Genomic DNA, 13,497 nt, shown 5'->3' on the forward strand with positions numbered 1-13,497 from the left:
CTACTGCATTTCACCCATAAAATATACAGACAATTCACTTTACCGTATATTCTGTGAAGGGCTTAGAGATGTCTCGAAGATGTGATAAGGCTATATCAAATGCAAGGATTGTTATAATTAGAGTAAATCTAGACCCAGGTGGAATTTCTACATCCATGATTGTTCCATGTTAACATTCGGCCACCCTCCTATCCCTACCCTTCCTGCCCTCCATCCCCCTCATCCCAAACCCATGCTAGGGTCCAAATCCCTGACTGAACAGTGCCTTAGGAAGTCTTCCCAACATGAAAGGCACTATACAAATGCAATTTGTTGTTGTTCTTGTTGTTGTTTCCTAACTGGGTGCTGCAGTATCTTTATTGTTCTGCTGAAATGATTGCATTATACTATAGTTTGTATATGTTATCCTTACTGCAATTCACCCACAAAATATACAGTCAATTCACTTTACATTATATTCTGTGAAGCACTTTGAGACGTTTCAAAGACATGATAAGGCACCGTGATATGGTAAGGATTGTTATAATTATATTATTGTTTTCTATTGATACCAGAACATGTGCAAACTCTTCTTACGACAAAGCTTTTACTGGTTCAATGGCTGAAACTCAAGTTTAGCTACAGGATTTCAGTTTAGAGAAGTCGTAAGAGATCAATCCCATCACCTTCCTGGAGATAGTCTCATGACATCAGCTTTGCATCAGCTGCAGGAAGGTTTACACAAAGAAGCAAAAACTAGACCGAGAAAATAATTAAGAGTGCAAAGAGGGAGTGTGAACTAAAAGCCTGTAGATTGTATCAAGGGAAATAGCACAAGCTTCTATAAATACATAAAGATACCAAGAAAGCAAGAGTGGTATCATACACGTTGGGCCAATTAAAATCTTATTCGAGCAAAACATAAGGACGTGTTAAATAAATATTTCAAATTGGTCTCCATTGTCAGTCGAGAGAATACAATGGCAGAGGTATGGGGAAGGCAAGAGATTGGTGAGAAGGGGAAACTTTTAGGAATTAACATAACCAAAATTATTGTAATGCATAAATTAATGGCACTAAACCTTGACAAATCCTCAGGACCAGAGAGTTACTGAAGCAAAGAAGAAAGGGATTAGCAATCCATTACAATCTTTCAAGCATCCATGGGTTCAAGGTTGATATTGGAGAATTGGAAGTTAATAAATTGTTATTCTGAAAGGGAGAAAAGAACATTTCAAGAAATTAGTGGTTGCTGTGAATTTTAGAATAATGTTATTAATAATAATCCTTGCTTTTGATATAGCGCTTTTCATGTCAGGAGGACGTCCCAAAGCGCTTCACAGAACACACTGTAAAGTGAATTGACTGTATATTTGTGGGCGAACGCGGCAGCCAATTGCGCACAGCAATGTCCCACAAACAGTCGTAGATTGAAAATGACCAATTTAATTATTGTTTTTGTTTTTTGGAGGGATTATTATTAGGCGTGTGGAGTAAGGAAACTTGCCCAAGGTTTCGCCCTGTCTCTCACTTGCAAAGCGAGTGCTCTAACCACTGAGCTACAGGACTCCATAGCACGTCACAGTGTAAATTGTAGTGAATGTAGTTTGTATGTGAAAAGGCTATGTATATGAAAATGTTAACAGTAGGAACATTATTGGATTATATTATCATGGACTGAGCAATATCTACATCCAGGATGATCAGAGGGAGTAAGCATGGGTTTGTGAAAAGTAGATCATATCTAATTGGTCTAACAGTGATGCTTGACAGAAAATGTGAGATGGTAGATGAAAGGAGTTCAGTGGATATCACCTACATGATTTTCAAAAGAGATTTGAAATTCATGAAATTAGAGGCAACTTTGTGGCATTGTGTCATTCACAACGAAACAAATCCTGTGAAGTTCTTGGAGATCTTTCAGCAACATGATGAGGCCCTGTATCAAAAATGTTAAGATCTTATTATTATGGGTAGAAAATTGTTGGGACAAAAAGAATGTACAACAACAAACAACAACAAATGACATTTGTATAGCAACTTTCATGTCAGGAGGATGTCCTAAGTCGCTGGACAGTTAACAATTTGGTCCCGAGCTGGGATTTGGGATCAGGAGATGTGGAGGGCAGGAAAGGTAGGAGTAGAAAGATGACTGAAGGTGTGGTCGAAGAGGAGGAACTTGAGAACGGCCTTGAAGGAAGCAAGGCAAAAGGATTGTGGGATGGAGTTTCAGAGGATGGAGGCAGAAAGGCTGAAAGCCCGACCGCCAATAGTGGGATGGGCGGGGGACATGGAGCAGGACAGTGCCTGCTGAGTGGAGGGAGCAGACAGGATGGTGTGGAATTAGCAGGTCACAGAGATAGGGAAGAGTAAGGAAGTGGGTGGCCTTGAAGGCGAGAATGAGGATTTTGAATTCTATCCTCTGGGGGATGTGAAGTCAGTGGAGCTGGGTGAGGATGGGGGTGATAGGGTCACTGAGGCTGATATGGAAGAGGACACAAGCTGCAGAGTTCTGATCTGCAGCTGGTGGAGGAAAGAGTTGGGGTGACTGACAAGCAGAGAGTTAGCATAATAATAATAATCCTTGCATTTGATATAGCGCTTTTCATGTCAGGAGGACGTCCCAAAGCGCTTCACAGAATATACTGTAAAGTGAATTGACTGTATATTTGTGGGCGAACGCGGCAGCCAATTGCGTACAGCAGTGTCCCACAAACAGTCCTGGATTGAAAATGACCAATTTATTATTGTTTTGGTTTTTTGGAGGGATTATTATTAGGCGTGTGGAGTAAGGAAACTTGCTCAAGGTTTCGCCCTCTGCCTGGAATTGAACTCAGGTCTCTCACTTGCAAAGCGAGTGCTCTAACCACTGAGCTACAGGACTCCATAATTAAGCCTGGAATCATTACCGAGTATAATATACTGTGATTTACAGGCAGCAACAAATTATGTCCCAGGTTTTCACTTTTCAGTAGAGAGCCCAACACGTTCACTGATTGGGATTGGCCCCTCAGAGATATGAAAGACATGTGGATAACAGGTACTCAGACAAAATACTATGGGATTTCTAATGCAATATTTACCACCTGAATTCATAAATAGTAACTGCTACCGGGAAGTACATGACCTCCCGGCCCCCCACAGCATGACCCCCAGGAAAGTGGTCCACCAATCGACTAACAACCAGGTTCCTACTTACTGCTAGGTAAACAGAGACATGGGGAGTAAAGAAACTTGCCTAACATTTCACCCTGCCTAGGAATCAAACCCAGATCCTTTAGTTTGTAAGGTGAGTGCTCCAATCACTGAGCTACAGGACTCCAATGTAGAATACCAACAAGAACAACAACAACAACAAGATTCCATTTATAGAGCGCCTTTCACGTCGGGAGGATGTCCCAAGGCGCTGGACAGTTGGGTCAGGACCCGAGCCTTAGGGAGAAAATGGTCAGGGTGAGGGAAGGGAGGGAGCGAGGAGGGGGTAGAGAGTCGAGAGGAGAGCTGAAGGCTCGGTCAAAGAGAAAGGTCTTGAGACCAGCCTTGAAGGAGGAAAGGGAGGAAGCAAGGCGAAGGCACTGGGGGATGGAGTTCCAGAGCCTGGGGGCTGAGAGGCTGAAGGCCCGTCCACCGATGGTAGGGCAGTTGGGGCAGGGGATGTGGAGCAGACCGGAACCAGAGAAACGGAGGGTACAGTCAGGTAGGTAGGGGGATAGTAGGTCGGAGAGGTAGGAGGGAGAAAGGTCGTGAATGGCCTTGTAGGTGAGGATGAGGATCTTGAATTCGATCCTCTGGGGGATGGGGAGCCAGTGGAGGCGAGCGAGGGTGGGAGTGATGTGGTCGCGAAGCCTGGTGCGGGACAGTACACGAGCTGCAGAGTTCTGAATGACCTGCAGCTTGTGGTGGGAGGTGCCGGGAAGGCCGGCGAGGAGAGAGTTCCCATAGTCCAGCCTTGAGGTGATAAAGACGTGGACCAGTGTTTCAGCCGCGTGAGGGGTGAGGTAGTGCCGTAGTCTGGCAATGTTTCGGAGGTGATAGAAGGCGGTGCCAGTTGTGGCGCGGATATGAGGAAGAAAGGACAGCTCAGGGTCGAACAGAACCCCGAGGTTCCTGATGGCTTTGAGAGGTGGAGAGTGCAGCCTTGGATGCTGATGCTGTCAGCGCCTGAGGTGCGGAGGCACTGACGTGAGCCGATCAGGAGGGCCTCAGTTTTGCGCACGTTGAACTGAAGAAAGTTGTCTCTGTTCCAGGACTCGATGTCGGACAGGCAGGCTGTCATGACATCAGTGGTCGTGGAGTTGAGGGTAGAGGAGGAAAGGTAGAGTTGGGTGTCATCCGCATACATGTAGAAGTTAACCCCATGTCTGCGGATGATGTCACTAAGGGGGAGCATATAGAGGGTGAAGAGAACAGAGCCCTGAGGGACACCGCACGAGACAGTGCAGGGGCTGGAAGAAAAGCTGTTTGTGGAAACAAAATGAAGACGGTGGGAGAGGTACGACCTAAACCACTCTCAGTCTCACAGCTGGAGTTATAATGTTAAAATGACAGCCCCTCTCTTTCTCCTCACTGCCAGCCCCCTCTCTTCCCCATTGCCAACCCATCTATCTCCCCACTGCTAGACAATCTCTTTCTCTCCTCCATTGAAGTAACTTTTTCTCTCTTCCCACTCTCCCAGAAATACAACTACAGCATGAGCCCACTGAGAGGTTAAAAAAAATGCAGTAGATCACTGAAGCTAACTTTCAGAAGTCACATGAGGTAAAAACTGAAAAATGTGAATGTGTCTTGGCAATTTAAGTATCTTAATACTTTAAAGAAGCTGAAAATCAAAATGAAAGTTGACCTCTTAGTACTTTCAGTAAATGAATGAAATGCACTGTTGCCACAAAAGCTTTTAACTGGAACATTAGGAGACATCGCCATATGCCACAGCAATGAATCAGTTATTAAGCTAAGGCTGACCCAAAACACATTGCAGCATTTCACTGATTCAGCTTCTTCTCTTGTCTCTGTGACACAGTATGTTCTGATGTATCACAAAGGTGGACAATTATTCTCCAGAGTAACCCATTAGAAACAATGCACGGACAGAACGATGGTACAGAACAGCCCAGAGTATCTGGCAGATTCCAGGTTTCACAATCAAGCACATTTTTGGCTCAACTCTCACCAGTTCTGCAGAACTTCCAAAGTTTCTATCAGTTTTCCTTGTGTTACAAAATCATTTTGGCACATAATTTTATTGCATATATCAAGCAATGCAATAAAATTAGTCTACTTGAGTCTACTCACTGTTTTCAATGATAGTTACCTTCATCAAATAAAGAGTTATTTAAATCACGTTTCTTCCTTGTGTAATAAAATACAAAATCAGTATCAGATTTATACTGAATCATTGAACCATTGGTATTCCCAATGGGGGAAGGGTATTCTCCAACCATGGGCGAATTTACCAATCTGGGAAGTGTGAGCTATTAATCGGGGTGTCCTGCCTCTTTAGACAATCTTGAGATATTTGCTCAGAAGCCCCAAAAATTAGCATGATAGTAAAATGATGTTCAGGCAAAGGGCAATTTCAGTACAGGCAGCACACACAGGAAGTGTTTCTTTACCTAAAGATTAATTTACTGGAACAGGATGCCAGGAAGGGTGGTTGAGGGCAGGGTACTGAGCTCAGTAAAAATAAACACAGCTTGATGCAGTCATGGGAGTCTGTTAGGGTGAATATTCTGGAAGGATGAGATCAGGTGAACTAATGGGCATTTTTCAGCTGAACTGATCTTATGAGCTTTTGAAAAATTTTGTATGCACACTTGCAAGCTATTGTTTTCCCTACATCATTATAATATACCTTACTGTCATGGCATTTTGGTGAATGAATGGTAGGTATCATACCAGTAACCAGGAGTACGTCCATAAAAACTTAGAATGGGAAGCTAAGGTAAGTCTGAGGAAAGAGTGGGGGAAGAAGAGGAATGGAATTTGAGTGAGTGGAAGGAACGAGGTTAACAAGCAATTATAATCTCCTTGAGGCTCTGCTCGCAATACAATGGGCATAATGACAGAATCTGGGTGAAAAGATAGGATCCTCAGTCAAGACATACACTGCAGTGTGTGGAGCAGATCTCATGGAATGTGATTGGAAACCCTCTTTCCAAAAGAAAAGTTTTGGGGTTTGCAAGGATAGAGGCAGGGAAATGCCCCTGATTAGAATCATAAAAAAAATTTCACCTGTCTCTAGATTTTTTCTTAACATTTCAGAGAATCCTGAATTTGGCAAATTCATAATTACAGCCTTAATTCTGAAGCCAGTTAAGCTCTTTTGTAAAGAAAGTCATGTTTTTTCGCTGATTCCTGCTGTGTAGACCTGCAATAAGGGTGTGAGCTATAAATTCAGTGGATGGTCTATAATGCCAAGAAAGATGCACTGCGTCCAGTAGTAACATGGACCTCTGAAAAAATGAGGGCAGTCAACTATCACTTTTACAGCAATATCTAAACCATAGTCTGAAGTTTCCTGCAAATCTGTACATTACTAATCAACTTATATCGCTGTCTGATAGTATTTAATGGAAAAGATATTGATTGCTATCCAAGTTTTGCTTTCAAATTAAAATGTGCTTCCAAGACCCATTTGCATTAGCTTTTAAATGAGATTTCATGTAATTTTAAAGATCAACGTCTAACTTGCAAGAATGTTTTTTCTCTTAATTATGCTTCACTAACATTTAGATTTAATAAAACATTCAAGCCGTTGGAATAAAAATATATTGCAGAGACTTTTTTTTCATCTAAAATGATTTATGCCTTGCAGTCATTCATACACACCAAATGTATTCACTTTATCGATTGCAGTAAATTCCCAAACTGTAAGTCAGTAAGACCTTCCTTTTACCTCCTTCTGGTACAAATCAAAGGTCACTCACTCCCTACATATTATCCTACATTTATTGTATTTCTAATTTGTGACAGCAAAAATAATGCTTTTAAATGATGAACAACAACAAATTACATTTATACAGCATCTTTCACATCAGAAGGATGACCCAAGGCACTCGACAGTCACAGATTTGCGCCCAAGCTGGGGGTTGGGTTCAGGACGGATGGAGGGCAGGGAGGGTTGGGGGTGGGAGGGTGACTGAAGTGGAGGTCGAAGAGGAGGATCTTGAACAAGCAGGTTGTTGGATACAATAAGCCAATAGTGTTGACAGCAATTTGGAATTTTCTCCCTAAAATCTTCTCAAAACCCATTTAAAAACCTTTCTCTATGACTGTGCGTTTGGCGACCTCTTGCCTACCCCTCTCCCCATCTTCCACCATGTTCAGGCTCCCATTCAGTCTTAGTAAAGCACTTAGAGATTAAAAACAAAGTCGCTGGGAATACTCAGCAGGTCAGACAGCATCTATGGAGAGAAGAAAGCGAGTTAACGTTTCGGGTTGCTGACTTTCGTCAGAACTCAAAACCACAGCAGGACCATCCGCTTACTCACCTTTTCAGATTTGGTATTCGTAATTCACACCTTGTGAATTCTGCAAATAAAAATAATAATCTTTGCATTTGGTAAAATGCCTTTCACATCGGGAGGATGTCCCAAAGCGCTTCACATGATATACTGTCAACAACTGTAGAGCTGCATTGGAATGTCAGCGTAGACGTGAGGCTTGAATCCACAACTTTCTGACTCAGAGGCGAAAGTGCTACCGCTGAGCCAGGGTGACACATAGAACATAATTAATGCAATAAATCTTATTGTGAATATTACAAGTTAAACCCCTCAGTGTCCCATAAATATAGCCTAATCTTTGTAGGAAAAGAGAAATTGTGATTCTTATTGATAAGGCTTTCGATCACCCTGCCTTCTCCCCCTGCCCTCCACCCTCCCCAATCCCGACCCGCAGCTCGGGTCCGAAACACTGACTGTCCAGTGCCTTGGGACATCCTCCCGACGTGAAAGGCGCTATACAAATGTAATTTTGTTGTTGTTGATTCATAGCTTGCTCTTCTTCATGGTCTTAAAAGTCTGCGGCAGCCGAGCAATCCTACAGAATAGCTTTATTCAAAAGCACTATTGCATCCTCTCAGTTCTTTGTGAAGGAATGGAAACAGGCAGACAGCAGGACATATTGCAAATTGTATGTACTTTGTACATTTCTGATATAACCTAATAGTATTCTTAAGGAGTGGGAGTAAGGAGTGGGTGGAGAATCATTGAGTATAAATACCAGAGAAGAGACATTTAAAAAGGAACATAATACAGATGTTTATAAAACAGTTTGATAAGGTTAACATAAACAGGCTGTTACAACTTTTNGGGGGGAATATGTAACCAGGGGACACAAGAATAAGATTCGGGCTCAATCCGACATATCCTGACATATTTCTATGTTGTGTAGTCTATGTAAATCTTACATTTTAGGGCAAAATGGTCTAACAGACTAAGACTAGGTGGAATTTTATTCCTGTAATATCTTAGCTATTGATACTGCACCAAAGACATAATTTATCAAATAAGCTAAGAGAATTCTTTCCGGAAGAATTGCAGTATTAGTTTATACAATATCTGAAAAAGTAAATCACTGTTTGCTGCTGATATTTGAGAGATCTACAGGCAGACTGCTTTACAATTTTATGTATCTGTATCATGGTTGCCAATTAATTAAAGTGTGAATCTGTGGACTCAGGAGTAATCTAATGAAAAATCCATGAATCCAGTTCAATTGATTATATATTGCAACTCATACTCTTTAACATATCTGCCATTTCAGGTTCACACCATTCTGCCAAATGCTGAGCATGGGTAGAATACATAATATATTACAATTGGTCTCTCCTTCGTGACTGCAGCATTTGCACTGTATGAAATGCTTATCAATATTACATTGCTTTGTCAACAAAATACAGTCACTACACTTTATAATAAATCTTGAGTAATGCTTTGTGATATTTTGATGATGTGATAAGGCACTATATCAAATGCAAAAAAAATTATTATATTGTTCAAAGTATGGTAAAATCAACATACCTTGTACATGTAAATCCATTCATTATAATAATAATAATCCTTGCATTTGATATAGCGCCTTTCACGTCGGGAGGACTTCCCAAAGCGCTTCACAGAACACACTGTAAAGTGAATTGACTGTATATTTGTGGGCGAACGCAGCAGCCAATTGCGCACAGCAATGTCCCACAAACAGTCGTAGATTGAAAATGACCAATTTATTATTGTTTTGGGTTTTGGAGGGATTATTATTAGGCTCTGTGTGGAGTAAGGAAACTTGCCCAAGGTTTCGCCCTCTGCCTGGAATTGAACTCAGGTCTCTCGCTTGCAAAGCGAGTGCTCTAACCACTGAGCTACAGGACTCCACAAGATACAAGGGTGAAAGGTGTCATATCAAATGCGCCATGAAATGCTGTAAATTTCACCCCATCTTGTTTGAGAATGGGTCTTTTTCTTCTCTCACTCTCGCTATTATTTTGCTCTTTGCTTTGTTGAGGCTCAGCTCCATCTATTTTAATTCCACACAGTACGTGGAATGCTTTCTTATAACTGTTAACATTTGAGTGGCACATTGACATATCAATGTCAAAATAATAAAATAAAATGAGATTTTAGATTATCCCAGGAATATGTGTTACGATAAAACCCGATAGAATTCTATCATTTTAAATATTTTCTAAAATAAAAACGGATTATAAGGTCTCAGAGGAGATTGAACCGAATGATTTTCGCCCACAAGAGACACAAAAGTCACTACACTTTACAATATATTCCATGAAGCACTTTGAGATGTTTTGAATAGGCACTGTATCAAATGCAAGGATTTTTTTTTATTCGTCCATCTGGTCAGGCTCAATGTCAAATATCACCTGTTTCTCTCTTATTCCCAGATGTAATTCAGCAATTTTTCCACAATACACAGCTAACATTAAAATCAGAGATTACTGCTTGCATTCAACATATTCCATTCACATGTCGCAACACAAACCATATTGTTCTGTAAAGTATTACCATTAATGTCCAAGCACATGGGATTTTTTAAGCATTACAATATTGGAGGCACCATCTTTTTCTGCACAATGAATTATTGAGTAGTAACTAATGCTTTACTGCATCACAGACGCAGGAAAGGATCTGGCCTTATTACTCTCAGTTTGGCTGAAGTGGGGGAGGAGAGCTCCCGACTCATAATAAACTATGTAAATGAAAAGCTACTGTGCATGCACACAATTTTTTCACTCGTCATTTACAATGTCAATGTAAAATTATAGAAATAGATATCTCATAAATTATTTAATGCCGGCAACAATTATTTTGTTTGTTTCTTGTCATTCTTCATAATATCAATAACAAGTAACAGTGGGAACAATGATTTAGAAGCTGAATTGCCTCGTTGCTAGGTGACAGCAGCCTAAAGAAAGATTTGGGAGCAACAAAAAGTTATTCCCAGCAAGAGAATAGGTACAATTAGTCAGGTTTTTCTTTCTCATGTAATATTGAAAGAAAAGGCAGGTTTTGACTGTATATATGTGCAGGGCTGCAATAAATGCTTCATGAAAATATGCTTTAAAACGTTTAATGTGTTCCCCATGATGGCTGCCTTGGTGTGTTCTGCAAGGTATGTAATTGGTTCCTGTAGGTAAAACCATATCAGCAGAGAAGGGGGATTGTTACAGCCATAGAAATATTACAGAATTCCAGTCCAAACCACATTTTATGTTTCCTGACAACCTTGTGTCAACAAGGTACATGCATTCACCGCTGGTACCTTATGTACCTGCCATGTTACAGCCGTATAAAGCTAGAGACACCACGGTTGTTGCAATATGTTTTTCCAATGTACAAGTTTTTCCAATGTACAATGTACATAGTTTTCACAACACAGGGCAATTACCAGGACAATAAATTAAGATGTCCTCCTGACATAAAGGTGCCATATCAATGTAAATTGTATTGTATTTCAGAATCAAACAATTTGTACACTCTGCGTACTAATTTTTGCTCTGTGTCATTGGTTCCCTCCTATTCATAAGACAGAACTCAGGCTAAAGTACAGAGATCACACAAACCTTGTGCAAATCTGTTCATATTAAAACAAATAATAATATTAATAATAATAATCCTTGCATTTGATATAGCGCTTTTCACGTCGGGAGGACGTCCCAAAACGCTTCACAGAACACACTGTAAAGTGAATTGACTGTATATTTGTAGGCGAACGTGGCAGCCAATTGCGCACAGCAATGTCCCACAAACAGTCGTAGATTGAAAATGACCAATTTCATTATTGCTTTTGGTTTTGGAGGGATTATTATGAGGCGTGTGGAGTAAGGAAACTTGCCCAAGGTTTCGCCCTGTGCCTGGAAATGAACTCAGGTCTCTCACTTGCAAAGCGAGTGCTCTAACCACTGAGCTACAGAGAAATGTCCTGTTTTTCTCATCATCTAGATATCTGATCATGGTTTTTTCTGCACCACAAATATAATAATTCTTACATTTGATGTAGTGCACCCCTTTAAAAACAGCCATCATCACCCCTATACTTAAAATCCTCTCCCTGGACCCATTCCTGCTCTCAACCTACCGCCCCATCTCCAACCTCCCTTCCTCTCCAAGATCCTGGAACGAGTTATTGCTTCCCAGCTTCACTCCTTCCTCTCCGGCCTTTACGAACTCCTTCAATCAGGTTTTTGTGCCTCCCACAGCACAGAAACAGCCCTGGTCAAAGTGACAAATGACATTCTGTCCTTCTGTGAGCAGGGCTCCCTCTGCCTCCTCGTCCTCCTTAACCTCTCTGCTGCCTTCGACACCGTCGACCACTCTATCCTCATCCACTGCCTCTCCTCTTACCTCAACTTACACGGCGCTGTCCTTGAATGGTTCAGATGATACCTCTCACATCGCCTGCACTTCATCTCCACAAATGGTTTCTCCTCTAGCCCCCGCACCGTCTCGTGTGGCATTCCTCAGGGCTCTGTCCTTGGTCCCCTCCTCTTCAATATCTATATACTCCCTCTTAATGATATCATCCGCAGACATGGGGTCAACTTTGACATGTACGCAGATGACACCCAATGTATTGCTCTGCCTCCTTCCTTGACTCCAGGACCACTGCTGTCCTGATAGAATGTCTGTCAGACATCAAGTCCTGGATGAGAGCTAACTTTCTTCAGTTGAATGTCAACAAGACCGAGGCTCTCCTGATTGGCTCCCATCAGCGCCTCCACATCTCAAGCGCTGACAACATCACCATCCATGGTTCCACACTCCACCTCACGTCTTATTTGACCTTCAACTATCCTTTATACCCCATATCCATGCCATGACCCGCTCTGCCTTCGACCACCTCCACAACATCACCCGGCTCCACCACTTTCTCACACTGCAGCCCGCCAAGATGCTCATACACACATTCATAACATCCAGGCTTGACTATGCACCCATCCTCTCCTGACTCCACTGGCTTTCCATCACTCAGAGGATACGGTTCAAGATCATGGTCCTCACCTTCAAAGCCCTCCATGGCCTTGCTCCCCCCTACCTCTGCGACCGCCTAAGTCAGAAGGTTAAGAGTTTAAGCCCAATTTGGAGTCTGACAAAATAGGTCAATACTGGGGGAATGTTGCACTATTGAAGGTGCTAATCTTTGGATGAGACAGTAAACCGAGATTCTGTCCTTCTGTGCAGATGGATGTTACAGATCCCAAGACTCTATTCAGAAAAGAGTCAGGTTGCCCTGTCCAGCGAATCCTCCAAATTATTTGGCTATTCACTTTATAGCTGTTCAGGGAACTTTATTATTTTGTGCAAACTAGCTGCTATTTTGCCTATAAATACAGCCACTACACTTGACAGCAATTATGTGAAGTGCTTTGAGACACTTATATAAAATACAAGTTTTTTTTACAGATAAGAATCCTTGTACTACATCGTGTGGAATAACGTTTTCCTACCCTTGCTGTTTTATAGTTACAATTTGAAAGATCAGAGGATCAACGGCACGAAACACTGCAGAGTAATTATGATGTGGACTCCGTAGGTCTGGACGAAGAGGAAAATGTCTATGAAATAATGACACACATTCCCAATGGTAAGCATGCTCTGAGTCTTCAATTTCCTTAAATGAGCTGTATAACCTAACTTCTTTTCTTTTTCTGTTCCCTTTCTTTAAATCTCTTAAGGCCTCTCCTTATAACCCAGGCAAGTAGCTGACCATTTTCTGCTGTGTAACTGTTGCAAATGGAATAGTGACCTGGAACTGAGGGTGGGGTGTCCATCTTGCTAAAGACAATGTGCACAATGCATAGGGGTCAGGGGTGGGTGGGAGGGATGCGCATACTGTATGATCACTGTAAAAAAAAAAGGCACATTAAATCTTTTCACCAGTAAGGCAGTTCAAAAAATGTCCAGGCTGGTTAAAAATTAACCAGATTACATCTATTATGATGTGGAAGGAGAATCTGTTATGATGTGGAGAAAGGTCAAGCTTCTGCCTGCACCTTCCCCAGCACTAGGA

General features: G+C 41.7%; 1 protein-coding gene across 2 annotated transcripts in view; it reads left to right on the forward strand.

Annotated features, from left to right (window-relative positions):
* Positions 1–13,497, forward strand: part of LOC103177621 (B cell scaffold protein with ankyrin repeats 1) — a 183,980-nt gene that overhangs the window by 132,995 nt on the left and 37,488 nt on the right. For both annotated transcript variants that reach the window (XM_007891866.1, XM_007891867.2), the window contains exon 8: positions 12,951–13,071. In XM_007891866.1, the coding sequence (XP_007890057.1) occupies positions 12,951–13,071 (121 nt within the window). The remainder of the gene's footprint in view (positions 1–12,950; positions 13,072–13,497) is intronic.

The sequence above is a fragment of the Callorhinchus milii genome, unplaced genomic scaffold (genome assembly GCF_018977255.1).
Source record: "Callorhinchus milii isolate IMCB2004 unplaced genomic scaffold, IMCB_Cmil_1.0 Scaffold1, whole genome shotgun sequence".
Taxonomy (NCBI): domain Eukaryota; kingdom Metazoa; phylum Chordata; class Chondrichthyes; order Chimaeriformes; family Callorhinchidae; genus Callorhinchus; species Callorhinchus milii.